Source organism: Cupressus sempervirens, chromosome 4 (genome assembly GCF_028749045.1).
Source record: "Cupressus sempervirens isolate cs-2001-9-10 chromosome 4, ASM2874904v1, whole genome shotgun sequence".
In the NCBI taxonomy this organism is placed as follows: Eukaryota; Viridiplantae; Streptophyta; class Pinopsida; order Cupressales; family Cupressaceae; genus Cupressus; species Cupressus sempervirens.
The window spans coordinates 491,635,271-491,654,281 of record NC_143121.1 but is presented as its reverse complement, the minus strand read 5'-3'; the positions used below and the strand labels follow the sequence as shown (position 1 = coordinate 491,654,281).

The 19,011-nt window shown below is 35.1% G+C and overlaps 1 protein-coding gene across 1 annotated transcript in view; it reads left to right on the top strand.

The window, feature by feature from the left end:
• LOC149562092 (Ypt/Rab-GAP domain of gyp1p superfamily protein) overlaps positions 1 to 19,011 on the top strand; it is a 153,329-nt gene that overhangs the window by 36,552 nt on the left and 97,766 nt on the right. Inside the window, exon 4 of the mRNA XM_089825630.1 lies at positions 14,106 to 14,176. Coding sequence (XP_089681756.1) covers positions 14,106 to 14,176 — 71 coding nt within the window. The remainder of the gene's footprint in view (positions 1 to 14,105; positions 14,177 to 19,011) is intronic.

Below are 19,011 nucleotides of genomic sequence, written 5' to 3'. Positions count from 1 at the left end.
AAATTGTTTATAGTTTGTGTGCATAGAACATTATAAAGTTGTTGTTATGATCTTCATTGTAGTTGACTCTGTTGCCTGAATAAGCTAAAGCACTAGTCTTTTTATCATTGAAGTATTGGATTTACATTTGAAGTTAGAAAATCTATAACTTCCTTCTTACAAATGTCAAACCCATTGTTAAAACCTTATACAAAACATTCATTTCAAACTATCACATTACTCCATATTAATTGAGTTCAAGGACCTTGCTAGCTGGAGAATTCTAAATCTTAAATTTTCTATAGAAAAGCTTCGAACCAAGTGATTAGGTTCAAGGAGAAAGTCTACCCGCTTAGGTGTAGTGGAGCATGAAGTGTAGGAAAATCAAGTTGTTTTTCGTTCGTTGGCCAAAACTGATTGCGGAATCCTATCGGAAAAGTGACAGAGTCTTGGATTTCCAATCTACAGTTTTAGGAACCAACACTACAACTCCATTCTTTTGAGGATCATAAGGTACTTCAAACTCCCTCTTAATCTCAACAGAGGTGCAGAATTCTTTAAAGTTGTTAGAAATATATTCACCCCCATTGTCAGATCTTAGTGTTTTGATTTTCGATTAATGCCTTAACTCTTTGAATTTGGATAACACTTCATTTGATTCCTTAAGTGTTATGAAGTAAATCCAGTTTTTCCTAGAGAAATCATCTAAAAAAATTACATAATATAGGAACCCACTTAGTGAAGGGACTGACATAGGACCACACAGGTTAGTGTGAATAAGTTCAAGTACAGTTTTAGATTTATGTTCACTTTTTGGAAAAGATCCTTTGGTATATTTTCTTAAGGCACATCCCTTGCATCTTAAAATATGATCAGATTTTATACTAGGTAAACCTGTTACAATCTTTTCTGTAGATGACATAGCACAAAAATGAAGGTGGCCAAGTTTTCTATGACACGTATCATTTGAGTTTGAAACTTCATGATTTATTGTTAGGTTTTGAGAGTTAGAAAGCTTATACAAACTTCCATCTCTAAAACCAATGGTGATTGCGTTTTTAGTATTGGAGTTCTTGGGCCAGGATAGAACTTTATCTTCTTGAAATGTGATACGATACCCTTGATCTGCAAGGCCTGAATTTGAAAGAAAATTCCTTTTGATGCTAGGTACAAATAATACTTATTTTAGTTGAAGAATGACTTTGGTTTTCAGTTGTATTGAATAAGTTCCGATTCCTTTTACTGGATAGGTAGACTTATCCCCTATTGTTACTTCTCCACTGGGGCACTGTCTATACAACAACATATTTGCACCTTAACATAAAATATGTTGATAACAAAAATTAGTGTGTTAGCATATGCGTTAGCTAATTATAATTGATTACAAATTACTAAAACATATTAATACAATTAGCTAACATATATGCTAACACGCTACTTTTTGTTAGCAATATATTTTTTGTTAAGGTGCAAATATGTTGCTGCGTAGACAGTGCCCTCTAGTGAAGTGACCTTCAAAAGTTTCGAATTTGTCTTTGAATCCAGTTATATGACAAGATGCTCCACTATTTATTATCCATGTATTTTTGTTGGTATTTAGTTCACTTGATAGGGCTAAAAAGAATGCTAAATTTTCATCCTTTACTTCTGCTAAGGGCAGCTTGAATTTTCTTCCTTTCCGGGCAGACTTTGTGAGTGTGACCAAATTTGTCACATTTGTAGTACTGTGGTTTAGACCAATCTCTTTACTTGTATGTTTAATTACCTTATCCTCTTCTCTATTTGAATTGACCCTTCTTTCTTTCATTATTTGTATTAGTTTGAAGGGCAAGAATTTCTCCTTCTTGATTCAGACTAATTCTTCTTCTGATCAGTCTTCACTTCTCTTGGGTGTAGTTATTCTTAAGTTGGTCAAAATTTCACAGTTCAGGTCTAGAGCTCATTCCATGGATAAAATATTCTGTAGTCATGGGTAACCCTTTAAGGGCTATTAGAGATAGTTCTGTCATCTATGTGATTCCTGCTGGTTGCAAGTTGGTCTTTTAATTCTGCAATTTTCAGGAAATAAGATGTAATGGTCTCTCTATTGTTCATCTTGATGTATAGCAGTTGTTTCAAGGTGAGCAATTTGCTGGTATTATTGATTTCAAATGTGTTTTTAATAGTTATGAACATTTCGTAGGCAATTTTGAGATTTGATATGGATGGAAGTATGTGATCTTTAATAGACTCTATGATGTTCTTCATAGCTTTATTAATATGTCTTTTCCAAGTTGATTTATCTGGATCATTTTCAGGTATTTTCTTATTTTCTTCCACATACCCTTCTAATTCAAGTTTTCGTAAAATAATCATAATTTGAATTTTCGATGAAACAAAGTTTGAAGCACCTTCAAGTCTATCCTCTAGTCTTACATGGTTCACCATGATTTTACTCTGAGGTTTGATGATAACTGACTATATATGCTCTATCAGTTTGACTCTGATACCATGTAAATGATAATAGGATCTCTAATAGAATTACAAACTTTAGAAATGTAATGCTATTTGATAGATTTCTGAGATACAGTATGACTGTATATATATGTCAATATAGAGAATCAAATTCTATTTAATAACCTGTAACAACACTGTATTATAGTGCAGAATATATATATGCTGCAGAATGTAATTGGTGAAGTTAGAACCCAAAGAATTTGTCTCCTGCAGGTTAGACTTTCACGACATTGAAAAAATTCGCTTGCTTCAATTAAATAAGCACACAATAGACTCTATTAAGCAACAGAGTGAAAATTCTAAAATCTTTTGCTATTAAATAACTGTATTACTTCTGAAGTAGTCCGTTTCACTATTGCAAACGACGGAATTTATTTTGGAAAAAGATTGAAACAACAAGATATCTGCACTCTACAAATTCATGTGAATACAAAATATATGGCTTTCAACGACCACAAACTGAGTATTTTACTAGAATACTAATAGTGATAGAAAATTTCAATTGAGTTAATCTCAATATCTGACCCAAAATAAAATCGTCTGATAAAAACCTATTACTTTGATTACAGCCAACAGGATGGCAGATTTGATGCTATGAAACCATTGTAATATCTTGAATTGATAATTTTCCCAATTTGTCTATCACAGTAAGTTTCAGAATATAAACAGATGGCTCATGCAATAAACTTTCAGACTTGAGGAGCAAATAAACAACAAATGCTCATATAGAAAGCCTTAGAACTTTCTATTATATTATACTATTCAACAATACAATAATATGGCCAACAAACTCGTATAAATTCTTCAAAATATGTTATCGCATTATGCATCGGTAAACATAATAACGGACACCAAATATCCAATCTTAAAAAAAGTATTACAGTCAAATTGGAAACACAAGAAAGAACTCGTATGCAATATGTGACTGTCTCGAATTCACCGCAAGGCTGAACAGGGTTTGCGTCCGATTCACAAGTAGAGCCTGAAGGCTTTCGTCTTTAGGATCATGAAACTAAAACAAAGCTTCCATTCCTCAAAGGGAAAATTGAAACAATATCCAAAATCCAAGCATGCCAAGAATGAATGAGACTTCCTCTTTTAATGCTGAAATAGTGACTTCAACTCCCTCCTCTTGTGTTTCATCTTATTCCCCTTTTGTCACCTTGTAACTCCCTTTAATAATATTGAATTGGCCCCTTTCTAATTCTACTTCAAGCTCTCAAAAACCAAATTTAATATTATATATGTTTGGTCTTACTTTTCTCAATGTCCCATAAAAGGGGATGTTACACGGTTATAGATCAGGGAGTTGGGAGGAGTGATTCGTTGAATTTCTTTTTGATGGAGATTGGTATACTTTTGAGCTTCTGCCACTTCTTGATATTAGAGGTGTATGTAGTACAATTGGAGTGAGGTACTCAGTTGGGTAGAAAGCATTTTCTTTTATGATCGTAGTACATGGTAGGATGTTCTGACTGAGTATACACTTGAGATATTTGGTGATCTTGGGATTCAGTTGATTGGTGTTTTGGTTCATGTTGTGTTGTTTCACAACTTTGGGATTAGAGATATTTACACTAGTGTAGTGCAACAGTTGTGATGGAACTCTAATTTTTTGAGTTTCCATTTTTAAATATGATGGAATATAATAGTGGTTTGCATTGTATAGACCATATACATATGGAACTGAAAATAAAAGAAGGCAATGTACAAATAATTGGGTTTAAAATCAATATTTTCATTCACAGTCATATCAGAATTGAGCATGAATATTACATCCTTTATTACTACTGTACAAATTAGAACACAAGGAAATTAAAGGGCTCCTTGGCTTCACACATATGCACTATCAATTCGTGGAGACTTGAAGACTTCTCAATACCTTCCCAAATCACAGATCGACGTACATATAGTTTCTGAACAATGTTATGGTTGCAGATTATAATCTGGAAAATAAAATGGACAGAGGCTCGGACAGAAGTACACATTCAGTTTTCTACAGATCTATGACAAAACATCGAAAGTCTAAACATTTGGAACCCAAGGATATATTGTTCCTCTTTAGAAAGATGTTGGCATATAAAGTTTCTGGTTGTAGTTGTGATGAATATAGAACCCACAGGAGTTGGCTTTGTGCCATGGATTTGAATTCTGAAAAGACCATGGTGAGAAGTGCTTATCAAACCCTATGTTAACAGCGTAATGACTCCACTGAGAAATGGAGAGAAGGGAAGTATGAATAGCTTTGAACATCTGAAAGTGTCGTCCCTAGCAAACAAGCAATTTGTATGTTCATGTGTATGTGTAAAAATACCCTATTGTGTGGAGAGCCAGAAGACATAGAGATTAAGCCATGACAAATGATAAAATATTTCTCCTTTGCAATAGTACACGAAGGCATTAGAATATGAATGTCATTTCTGAATGCACTAGAATCTTCAGGCACAATATCGGGTTGTGGAGGCCGCCCCTACAAAAGAATAATTTTTGGATGCATGCTTAGAATGCGAACTGGATGTGTCAGAGAGGTATTTCCAGTAAAAAAAATATCTTATGTCAGGAGTGGTGGATTAATAATACAGAGTAAATACATTCAAGAACGAATACCTATGTTTTTCAGAGATTGAAATCATATAAAATCTCATATGGCGGATAATAAAGGTATAAGAAGAAATATCAATAATGTTCCAATCAATATTTTCTTGGAGACATTTAATATGAAAATAGCATCTAATCGATATTATTGTGAAGGATAAAGAAATAAAGCCCGATGATGTTAAAATTAATTACGGCAAGGTGCTAAAGACAAATATAACTATATTTATTATATGTAAATGATCTTAGTTTTTTATGGTGAAGCAGTGCACCTGTTTAAAATAAAAGGTATATTCGTTTGTTCTCAAGATACAAAAGGAGAGCTATTCATTTTGTAGAAGATATATTCGGAAAGACATCCATATTCTCTGAGGAGAAAATATTTTATATTTATTTATTGTATGGAGGAATAAGGGGCTCATTATGATTTTGTAATAAAATTCAATTATTTTATTTTTATAATAAAATAAAATGTTCTTTGTTTATTATTAAAAGCATGGAGATTTAAACTGTAGGTGAATCGTCCTTTGTAATTATTTTCTGGAATTATGTATACAATTTAAATGTTGCATAAGTGGACATGATCATTTAGCATTTTGAATTTGATCATTACAAATATTGTGAAATATTAAATCATTTCCGTATTTGTATCCAGTTTGTCTCTCCCTGCTAGAGGAGTTAAAATTCAATCTGGACTAATTTAAGATTGCATAATATTTGGTCTGTTGCATCTCAATTATTTAATTATTGGTAGTAAAGTGTGTAAAGCATTATAAAGTTGTACGTGATAATTCACTGAAGTTGATTCTATGCCTGAATGAGCAGAGGCATTGGTCTTTTTATTATTGAAGTCAAAAAATCTATATATTCCTTCTACAAGCATCAGATCCATTTTTAAAAACCTTATATAGAATATTCAACTATTATCTAGCATCCAGTTTCATTTTAATTGAGTTTGAGGACTTTGCCAGCCGGAGAACTCTCAAGGTTTAAATTCGCTATAGAAAAGCTCTGAACCAAGTAAACAAGTTCGAGGAGAAGGTCTACTCGCCTAGGTGTAGCGGAGTCTGAAGTGCAGGGGAATCGAGTAGTATTCCTGTTCATTGGCTAGAACTGATTGAGAAGTCCTATCGGAGAAGTGGTAGGCTCTTGGATTTCCAATCTGTGGTTTTGGGAACCAACAAGTTGGATGGAGGATCAACTTTGAGGCAGATTTTGGATCCAAGCATTTGGGATCTGCCATGTCCCCTTTTCTAGGTTAGTGAATTTTGTTGTGCCATTAGCCTGTTTTGCCTTGGTCCTGTATGCTAACCAAGTATTCATTGGGATCAATTCAGTTTTTGGCCTAGGCAGTTTTAGTTGTTGGCCAATCAGGATTGCTTTAGTGGGGTTTCCAAACACTTACTATTTTAGTAAGTCAACATGCTCAATGGTCTTGAAATTTCAAGATTGGACTAGGAGCATCTTGTTGAGACCTTTTTGATGAGCTATCACACATACATATCCGAGTCCATCTGATCAGAGATTTTAATGGCTGAAGATTTAATTGATATATTAATAAAGTGACTTATAACTTAAGTTCATATCATTAATGTCACTTTATTTCCTTAGTGGAACAAGTATAACTTTTGAAAGGAAATTAAGAGATAGAAGGGGGAATGTGAAGGGTCACCAGGTTGTGTTTAAAAGGAGGAGCTCATTTCAGCATACTGGGTTTTTGTGATTTGGATTTCATTTTCTCTCTTGGAGAGTTATTTGGGAATCTTTGAGCTTTCAACCAGTTTGAGGATGGAAACCCTCGAGCTCAGAGGTAGTGGGTGAAAACCCATTGTCTTGCTGAATGTATCACAGGGGTATCTCACTTGTGCTTAAACAATTCTTTTCTTATTACCAATCTGATTGTTTTTTTGTATTTGCATTGTTTGCTGTGGGATTGTAAAAAAAATATTATTTTCAGATGGATATTGGTATTTGCTGAATGAGTGGGAAATCATTGCATGCAAATCTGTTGTTAAATCTGTGTTGTGTTTTTGAGAAAAAAAATGGGGAAAATATCCAGTAGGGATAATACATCCCTCGTTGCTTATGGAGGATGATTTTGCTGATTTTGAGATGTTATGGAGTGTTTGGCTACAAATAAATTAGTTGAGATTGAAACTCATTGGATTAAATTGATGTGGTAGAGGAGTCATTTCCATTTAGTAGTAGCATGTAGAAATAGGCTCAATCTTCTAGGCTAGGCAAGTGTTAGTAATTGAGGAAATTGTAAAATCTTGTTAAGTTTAACTTGCCTAGAAATGTATTTTATGACCACTTTTACAAAGACAATAATCATAAATTCATAATAGTCATTATTAGTTAGCTCTTTTGTCTACATAGATGATGCTATTTTGTAGCCTTTTTGTATTTGAATCTAATAGAAAGCTTTTCTCCATATATTTTAAGGCTCCTTTTATACATTTTGTAACTAAATTTAAAAAAAATAGTCTTCCATTTAAGTACTTTCTTAAGTTGTCGACTTCTGCCAATTTTTGCCGAGTCAGAAATATTTAGAGTATTCAGTGTAGGTCAAGTTTGAGTATGCAAACTATGATATATATTATATACAGTTAAGTAAAAAGATAAATTATTGGTATCCATATTATTAAGTTCAATGGGATTGGAAGAGTAGCCTATGAGCCAGAGCTTACTTTAACTTCATGAGCTCATATTGGACTCTATCCTATTTGTAATTAAAATTGTTCAGACAAACATTCCATTTCTGAAAGGGCTTGCAGAATTATGAGGAAGATTAACCGAGAGACAATAACAGGGCATTAGATGAAGCAATAGTACTAACACTAGGAAAATATTTCATCAGGACATTACCGATTGCATAAGATATCAATTTGGAAGATAACTACACCTGCATCTTCTAAGTGTTGATGGAAGATATCTCAAGGGAAGATGACATGTTACATTCCTGATTGTCCTTATGCCATTGTATCTCGTTGGGCTTTGGAGTGGTCAATATATTAGTGCCTTGCGGTAGCTATAAATAGGAACTAGGCAGCCTGTCGTAAGGGTCTCAGTTATATAATCTTTTCTTGAGTAAGATCTTTTGGAAGGACGACTCCTTGAGGGTTCTCTATTTTTCACTACATCACTTGACTATTCTAGGATTCTGCTCATCTATCAATTCACATATGCAAACTTTAATTATCTTCATTGCTATATTGTGACCTACTTTTGTTAATTTGCTGGATTGCTATTGTTATTGGCTGGATGTGCTACTGGGGTTTTTCGATTTGTCAATATCATCTTATTGCATATAATTTATACCATACCATTGCACGCATAATGACAACATGTAATGGCAGCATACTATTTATAAATGTCATGCTAATTGTTTGTAATGTCCCCATCTTGCCAACCATTAGAGTTTAAGGGATCAGCCTTTTATGGAGGGTCTTCTGAGGTAGAGGCTTGGCTATGAGAGGGTCTTGTCGTCTTCATGACTCAAAATGTTCCAGTTTGGTCTTCGTTTGACTCATTGGACTTTTGTTTGGGCTTAGTTTCATGCACTTGCTATTTATGGCAAGTCGAGTGATGATTGAGGACCCTTTCTATTTTTGGAAAGTGCAATTTGATCACATGGGGAAATAATAGGAGTCACCTGTTTCAGACGATATATTTAAATGATAAGTATTTTTGGGAGTTATTATTATTGTAGTGGCCAACTTATAATACATAGATACTTTACAAAAGTCAATAATCAAATATAAAATTGCAAAAAGTTGTGTTAGAAAAGTCATTTAATAAAATAATTTAATGGAAGCTTCTAATTAATGGTGTGTTTGTGAAGCCAAGTGCATTATAAAAGGTGGCTTCATGAAGCAAATAGATCAGCCAATTATCTATTGCTTTTTGTTATTTCTTGGTGACAGTATACTGAGTTTGGTGTATTCAATCCATTGCTGAAGTATAATGGATTTCGACTAAGATTTTGGTGGCTTCTCGTACTATTACTACTGTGGCTGAGAAGAGGATTCGTTTGTGTCTTCTGTGATTATTGTGGTTAGCAAGAGTTTGCTACTGCTGAAGCAATTATTTGTTTGCATCAGAAATCTGAAGTTGATTATTACTGGTTTGGGACATCAGGCATCTGGGTTTTTAACGTGCATTTTTTCTTGGCAGTTGGAGTTGAGCAATCTGCATTGCAAGCGCCAATTAATCTTGCATTTAAGCAATTGGGTGTTGCAGATTTGGGCGTCACATATCTCAGTTTTTTGAACTTCAATTATATCTACACTTTGGTGTTCAATCTTGCTGCAAACTTGCCATCTACAACAATCTCCAGGTTCATTTATTTGATTAGCGAGAAAGAGTTTGCAAGCAAAGTGTTTGACGAAATGTCAAACATGTAAAAGGTGAAGTAATTTGATGTTGTTGGAGTTAGAATTGGTTCAGGGTTTTTATAGTGGTATTATAGCGGTTTCTTGCCATCATGTGGGGTAGGGAAAAAGCTATTATTTTAGATCTGTGGTTGTATTTGGAGTGACCAGCACTCTAGCATTCTCCATCTATGGACAAATACAAGAGGCCTAGTACCTCCGGGAGCTAGCGGAGTAGTGTTGAAGGTAGTAAGAAAATAAATGCCTTGAGAGAGAGGATTGAAAGACTTAGTCTTCATGACTAGAGGTTGGTAGACAAATTATCAGACCCTGAGACGGTGGACAGGGAAGTGACTTATATGGTTTCCACCTTTAGAAGGTCAACATTGAGGTTGCAGGAAAGGAAGCTTGAGTTTTCCCCGACAGGTGTTCATGATGTAGATGTCTATTTAGTACAACACCTATTAATCTTTTCTATAGTCTTGATGATAGACACTTCACACAAAGACATGTGGATGTGTCAGTGCCTTTGGTGGACCACAACATTGAGCTTGAATATGTTGAGGCTCCCAGAGTTGTTCCTGTTGTTAGTGTAGAGGCAGTTGATGTAGTTGTTACCACTGATTCTTTAGGCTCTCTCGAGGAGGAGATTGTTATTGGAGGTTTGTATGTGTGCTGTCGTAGTGTTGCTGCAATGTGGGAGGCATTTGCTCCCTCGGGTGGGAGTGATGCATGTATGGAGTCAACCAGTTTTGTTGTTGGTGATTTGGGTGTTACAGTGGAGTCAATAGGTGTGGGTTCATGCTTTAGCGTTGTTGATTCACAACATGACATAAAGTCATATGTGCAGAGTCAGGTGATAGTAGTTGAGACTCCATTAGGAGATTTGGATGCAAATAGTATGGACACATCCGATGATCCATTTGAGGATGCTATGAGCATCATGAGGTCTGATATTCTTGCTAGATATTAGGAGATGACTCTAAGGAGGTTTTGGATGAGTATCATGATTGGGATTTACAAAGACTTTTTGTTGAGGGGGGAGTAGAGTCATGTGAGGAGTATGATATTGTGAGGGCTTTCGCTTTTTAAATGATGTGTTGGTAGAGGTACCGAGTAGTTGTATCTCCGTTGCAGATGTGTGCGAGGACACTAACACACATGCAGTGAGTGATCTTGTGGTGAGTAGTTTTGATTTAGTTTCCTATCACAATGTTGACACTGAGGAAGGGGTTACATAGGCATCATGTGATTAGTCAACTGAAGGTGAGTGATATTGACATCTCTTCAGCTCTTGAGCATTGTGATGCTATTTGCCATATGTTGGCTGCATCTAGTTGCAGTGCTCCTATGTCAGATGAACACATTGATAATAGTCTTGCCCTAGCAGAGATTCATGCGCTTCGAGAGGCTGTCGGATCTTGAAGCATAACTATTCACATTCAATTGCTGACAGGGATTACCTTATGGAGTGGGGTACCACCTTTTATGAGGCATTCTTAGGGAAAAAGGAGGTGCCTGAGCTCACCCAGGAGCCTGAGGTGATTGTGGACTCTCTTCAATGTACACAGTTGGCTATCCAGGAGTCACAGTCATGTTTGGATGAGGTTATTGTGGAGTTAGAGCCGGTGCAGTCAACACTAGCCCTTGATCTTGTTCAGTTGCATATTGTGGTGGTTGATGGTGAGTTTGTTTCCACAGTTGGGGATGTTTAGCAATGGTGTTGCAGACACATCCATCTAGGATGGGGGTGCAATAGGTATAGAGGAGGAGAGAGCATCAATGGAGATGAGCTCTCATGGTGATTTGCTTCCTTCTGTCAAAAGCAAATCTATTTCTTCATTGCATACAATTGGTAGCATTGGACAGTTTGCAATGCCATGTTTTTAGAGGGATTAGCTATGGGTTGTAGGGGAGTAGGTTGATACTTCCTCATATAATTTCTACTGCACTGAGTCATGCATGGAGTATTTACTCGAGAGTACTGATTTGTGGGAGGATTCATATAGAATGTCTGAGGGTAATTTGATCCAGGGCTCTTGTACTATATGGCAATGGGTGGGAAAGATTGTAGAGACCTTATCTACTATGCTTCCCCATAGGGATTTCATGGTTGGGTTTGCTGAGAGGATTGACTAGGATCTTGCCAAACCAGTAGTTCGGAGTTAGAGATTGGAGCCGTCTCTTGATTCCTAGTTTGGTATCAATCATCCATTTACAAAGATTGGGGCATTTTACCGGCATTACACAGTGCTGAGTGCTCATAATTTTATTTTTGATCCACAAATAGATGATTTGGTTTCACATAGGTGGGGGTTGGCTCCATTTCCATATAAAAAATCTATGGGATGGGTTTAGACCATTTGTAGTTGATAGGGTTGATAGTTGCAAGTTAGTAACAGGCTAGTTGCAGAGTTAACATGTCCACAACGGTTTTGCAACTGATGAATATTAGGGTTATGGCATAAATAATTTTGGGAGTGCTAGTTGCTGTGCTAGTTGTGACATTGAATATCCACTTCTCTTTGTTATGGATGGATGTGAGTTACGTCTCTACAGGGATCTAGGTGGAGACATGTTTAGCACTGTGGATTGGTTGAGATGCTATCGTTGGTATGGTGACAGTATATGTAGGATAACTCTGTGGATAGAGTTATTATCACAAAAGTTTGCATACGATGCCAACGACATCATACATGCTTTTCCTTAGGATCCAGGTGGATTGATATGTGCCTTTGGTTCTGATGATTGCTTGAGGACAAACAATCTCAGGGAGGGCGGACTATAATGTCCCCATTTTCGCCACCATCAGAGTTTGAGGGATTAGCCTATTATTGCGATCCTCGTAGGCTAACTACTGTGGATAGAGGGTCTTTTGAGGCAGAGGCTTGGCTATGAGAGGGTCTTGTCTTCTTCACGATTCAGTATGTTCGAGTTTGGTCTTTGTTTGCCTTAGATTGTAATTTGTTTGGGCTTAGTTTCATGCACCTACTACTTATGGCAAGTTGAGTGATGATTGAGAGGGTCCCTTTTCTATTTTTGGAAAGTGTATTTGATCACATGGGGAAATAATAGGAGTGACTCCTATTTCAAACGACATATTTAAAGGATAAGTATTTTGGGAGTATTATTATTTTAGTGGCCAAATTATTATTAAATGGCTTATTATAAAGTTATAATTAACTTTATAGTAACACTTAAAATTGAGGGTTAGGTCAGCATTGGAAGGGGCCATTTATTAATTAGTTATAAGCCTAAATCAAGTATTAAATGAGTTTGGTGTATTCAATCCATTACTGAAGTCTAATGGACTTGGACTGAGCTTTTGGTGTCTTCTTGTATTGTTGCTACTGTGGCTGAGAAGAGGATTTGTTTGTGTCTTTCAATTCTGTGATTACTGTGGTTAGGAAGACCATGCTACTGCTGAAGCAATTTTTTGTTTGCACCAGAAATCTGAAGTTAATCATTACTGGTTTGGGGCATCAAGCATCTGGTTTTTCAGGGTGCATTTTATTTTGGCATTTGGTGCTGAGTGATCTGCATTACAAGCGCCAATTAATCTTGCATTTAAGCAATTAATTGGGTGTTGCAGATTTGGGCGTTAAATATCTCAGTTTTTTGGACTTCAATTATATCTACAGTTTGATGTTCAATCTTCCTGCATTGTGGCATCAATTTTCACTACAACTGGGTGTGGGATTGGACTGAAATTCATTTCAGACTTGGTAGCGTTTCCTACAGAAGACCCTGGAAATTCAATTGTAGTGTTGGCATTTAATGTTGTACTGCTGCAAATTGCCTTCTACAGCCATCTTCAAGTTCATTTATTTGATTAGTGAGAAAGAGTTTGCAAGCAAAGTGTTTGACGAAATGTCAAACATGTAAAAGGTGAAGTAATTTGATGTTGTTGGAGTTGGAACCGGTTCGGGTTTTTACATTGTTGACGAGTAACATGAATGCAAACAACATTATTCTTTCTATTAGTATCAGTTGATGGACAACTTCCTGAATATTTTACTTGCAACCTTATGTGATTGTAACCATATGTTAAGAAGTGAATCTGGTATGTTGAATTTCAGGAATTCTTACTCATGTTTTAGAAGGCCCTTCTTACTTTCTTACATTCGAAATGCATTAAAGCACCCATGGTTTTGCATAAAGACATTTTTGGCAGCTTACCAGACATATTGGTAAAAAAAAACTCTTCTAAGGTTCAACAACCATATGCGTGGAAAAACTGATTTTTGGGTAAACATGTTCTTTGATCTTATTATTCTATCAACACACTAGAATTGAGGTGTCCATTGTATGAAAACAATAAGTGTTATCTTTTGATTTTTTCTTTATATACCATACTTTATGGCCACTGGAGGACATTCTGCATTCTATATATAAAATGAACTAATGCATTTTTCTCCAAAGCTACCTGAATCTATTAGCATTCAACTTTTCTCAGCTCTTATTGATGCATTCGTATTAATGATCTCTCTTTACAACCATTATACTTGAAACTCATGTTTTTTTACATTACCTGAATTTAAATAATTAAGCTCCTATAACTGATTTGTTTGATATGTTTAATGAGCACAACTAGTACTGCATGCACATTACTGTTTTCTCTTCATAAACAACAGAACCATGCATTGTTTACATTTATGACAGATACATTGCGTGAGCTTGCTTGGAGTGGCGTCCCATCATATCTACGACCAACTGTATGGCGGCTTTTATTAGTAAGTCATATAAGCGTTTTCAAATATATTAAGTTGTAGGTTTAATAGCTATTAACATGATATACACAGTAGTGAATTCTTGGTATCTCAATATTTTAATCTGTATTTCGAGCATTTACTGATGGCATGATGTAAATGAGAATTGATTTTTTCGGGGAATTCAGTTCCAACTTCTAAGCAATGAAATACCATTTTTGAAATTATTTTCAGGAATTACTTTTATCTTCTTAAACAACAAACTTTCAGATCATTCAAATAAAAGAACAATGTCAAGAAGGATTCAAAATCACGCCTAACAAACACATTTTAAGCACGCTCAAGCTGGAGTAGTACTGGAATGGGTGACCTCCCGGGAAGTCCCGGTGCTTCACCTCTGTGAGCATCACCTAGATCCAATGAGTGCTAAGTGTTCCATTTATTCTCATGAGAGATGGATTCATGTCTGAACTCATGAAACATGAGTCAATGAGTTTGACTTAAAAACTACACAGTTAAATCCTGATAGCAATATCACTAACAAATCTTAGTTTTCTGTCTGAACAATTTTAAGCCATTTATGTGTAGTCATTTCAAAATTACCTTTCTGTTATATATGTCGGCAATATTTGCATGGCAAGGGGGCTCACAAAGCACATGCACACTAAGAAATGTTAGTGCCAAAAAAAAGGGAGATGATAACACATAACCTTGGGATTTTTACCTTGAAACTTGTTCTATATTTTCAAAGATTTTAGTGCATATAATGCCTTATATTGCTCCCTTTATCACCAATTATTAAATACACCAAGCATCCCTTGAATTTGAAAATAAATGTAATGATTATTAGCATTTTAATTTGAACCTTGGCTCAACCCAGTGGAACAATGTGTTAAATTGAATTGGAATGGAAAACTCCTTTGTAACCGAAAAGAGAGTTAAACTTTCAATATGAGGAACTAACCCCTAGCATTTTATAATATATACAAGTGACATCAATAAAATGAATTGCATATTGTTGATGTGAGTTTTATGCCACTACAACATGGAGAATTGAATATTTAGTACTCAAAATGAAACATTGTAATGTCCCTTTTTTGGGACATTATAAATCAATCAAATAATTATGTTTTGAAGTTGTCAAATCATATCAAATTAAATGGGAATAAGTAGTAAAATGACTTTAATGGATCTTAATGATTTTAAAAAAAATCATTATAATATAAAAGAGAGGAGTAATAAAGAGACAAAACAGAAATTCTAAGAGGCGGGTATGTTTAAATGAGGAGTCAAAGGGATGTGCTATTTAAAAACATGGAGAAGCTCATTTTCAGCATGTTTGGTCTATGTTTGATTATTGTTTTCTCTTGGAGAACTCTGGAAAGCTTTGGCTTTCAGTTCTGAAACTAGAAGAAGGAAATCTTCAGGATTTCTTGGTGGATCGGATGGAAACCCAATTCATTTCTTGGTGGATTCACATCCGAGGTCATAGCTGATTAGATTTGTGATAGAGGTGTTTCATTTCTATGTGGAAAGTAGGATTGTAATAATCTATCTTCATATTTAATTCAGATCTGTATTTCAGTTGGATTTTACACGCTGCTCCAGTGTAATTTGTTGGTTTAAAAAAATCAGTTGCATGCAAAATGTTTGTTTAACTTATTGTTGTATATTTTGAAAAATCTAAAGCATATATCCTAGAGGAATAACAATGGTATCAAAGTGGTGTATCTTTCTGGCCTAAGGGCCTGTTTGGTTGCTGGCATAGGAATTGAAAATTATAATAGAAAATGGAAATGGGAATGGGAATGGAAAATGACAATTCCAGTCCCATTTGGTTCACCTAGAATTTGATTGGGAACATGTACAAAATTAGAATTAGAATAAGGTTAAGCTTATTCACAAATCGAATTCACAAATGGAAAGAACATAAATGAAAGAAATGTAAGAAGGTAGGAAAGATTATTGAATAGTCTATTGCATGCTAAAAAAACACCACCTCTTTCCCCAAGAAGCATGGTGGTGTGATCAAGGAAATCATTGAGCGCAACAATTAACTTTTTGATTTAATTTATGCAAATAAAAAAAACTTCGATAGTTAAAAGACCACCCATTATCATATGAGAAAAGAATCATGCAAAAAGACTAGACAAGCACGTGCATTTACAATGCCGCACAACATGAGGTCAAATTATTAGACACAGCCAGACAACCGTAGACCCCATATGTTTATGCCACTTAATGGCTCCAATATCTCCTGCTTCCCATATTTTGCAAGTGTAAATTCAGGAGATAAACTACATACGCGTGTATCCACGGACTTGAAAAATTATATAATTTGGAAAAATCAGATTGGGAATAGGAATGGTCTATTCCAATAACAGGTATTTTTTGGCATGGACATATTCTCATTTTAGGGGTAAAATGGGAATATGTCTTCTTCCCATTCTCATTCTGATTTGGCGCACCAAACAGAGAATACAAAACATATTTTCTCTCCCTATTCTGGTTGTATTCTAGCAACCAAACGAGCCCTTAAAGATTAACGTTGAAAAAATTGGTTTTGGAATAATATTCAAGGAGATGAAGGCAACTTTTAGGTTTATTCCAAAAACTAACACACTTTTATTTGGAAGATCCCTTTGTGGATAATGGTTGGTTTATGTCTAAATATTAAAATTATTGTTGTCTTTGCGAACTAGCATTTATCGTGGGCCCCTTACTTTTTGATATTGGAAATAAGGATTTGTTTATTTTAGGAACAAGGGGTTGAAGTATTTGGTATATTTCTAAGTTGCCAATTCGGGTGCGCAGATGCAAATGCAGGTACAAGAATCAGGTGCATAGATGAGGGAATATTTTTTTGGGGATTTTGGATGCGTTTGGGTGCACACACACAGATATATATATATATATATGTATGTATGTATGTATGTATGTATGTATATATCTGTATATACATATATATATATATATATGTATGTATATATCTGTATATATATATATATATATATATATATATATATATATATATATATGTATATATCTGTATATACATATATATATACATATATATATATATATATATATATGTGCAAAGAAATGCAAGAGACTATCAAAATTAAATCATTTGATAGTATGATACTTCATCATTGATCAAGATAGTATTAAATGCCAATTGATAGTTCACAAATATTCAAACTAAAATAACTAATAAGCCATATCATTTATGTCTGTGTTCACTATTCCAATGGAAATAAAAAACATTACAATTACAAAATCAAAATGTAGTTCACAAATCAATGTTCATCAATCAAGATTCACTAATAGAATCATAAGGATTCTTAAAAAAACTTCTTCATCTCCAATTGCTACAAGTTCAAGATCATTTGAATCCAAATGGTTCCACTGGTACTAGATTAGAGCAAGTATTAGGGTTTAGAGGAAAAAATAATAATTAAGAAGTGCTTTTAGTACATGTTTATTTGAAAAATGAAAAAACATTGCTTTTGGGCATTATTTTGCCATCCTAGGTTGTGGATGTGTCTGGATGCTCTCTTGGTGTCTATAGGAAGTGCTGCAACTCCTTGTGGATGCACGTTAGGATGTTGCAATGTTTCTTGTGGGCATCAAGAGAGAACCTACCTTTACATCAGCACACCAAAACGCAACTGCATCCGTATCCAGGAGGTAGCAGAGAGCATTCGGTAATGTAGGTATTTCTGACTATCATATGATCAGTGAGATATATTAGTGTACTATCTTAAATTGGAAACACTCCAGTTTAATGAAGGTATAACACCTATTTAATGCAAGACCATCAATCTTCTTGCATCTTGCCTTCTTTTTTTCCTTTTTTTGTCCTTTCTCCTAGGTGGAATTGGGGTAAAATCTAATAGATCCTCTTTAAAGCTCCTATTTTTATGGTGTAAAGCTCAAGGTAGGATCTATTCACCTAGGTCCTCCCTTCCCTTCATTTAATTACTCAAAAATTTGCTCTCCGCACCGAAACAACTATATCTTGGACTTTGTGCCTAATTTTTGGGATCTGAGACCTATTTTGGGATCCTAGAGGGATAATAGATTTTCTTGGCCCTAGTTGACATGGACCTAATGTGTCCTGTAGGGACAATCAGGAGTGTAGTGCATCCTTGATTGGGCCATATTTTTTGTCCTGTGTCAGGATAGCTTTGGGTTGTTGATTCTTAGGTGGGTCGGCTTGCGGGAGTTAGTCAGTTCCGAACCCTTTATAAACCTCTTCATTTGCTCCATTTCATCCATCACAATATCTCATCTCCTATCCATCAAGCTTATGTTCAATCACTTGTGCTCAAGCTCTCACATTCTCAAGCATTCATGGCATTCAAGCAATCTCTCCATTGAAGATCAAGAATTCATGCATTCAAGTCATTGAAGAAGTTTATGCTAGTTCTTCTGTTGCATTTTCGACATTCAAGATATCCCTTCATACATTCAATATCCTTCGTTTCATCTTCTACATTCATCCTCTCAAGATCTACATTCACTCATAAGGCAGATTTGAAGCACATACATTAGTGAAGGTTTTGGTTTCACTTTGATTTCCTTTCCTAGGGTTTTTGAAGTTGAGTCAAGGCTATTGTTTCATGAGCATACTCATATATCTACATTGTTTCATGTTAGATCTATCACTACTACTTGCTATCATTCTATCTCTATTTCAATTCAAGGTTAATTCCTAAACTGAGGTTTGATTGAGGCAAACTCTCCTCAACAACAAAAAAAACAAAACCCTTTATCTTGCAAGTTTTGGATATTGGATTGGCAAATAGGTTGTGGATTTGGATAACCTTTTCGACATTCTTCGGGATTGCAAAGTC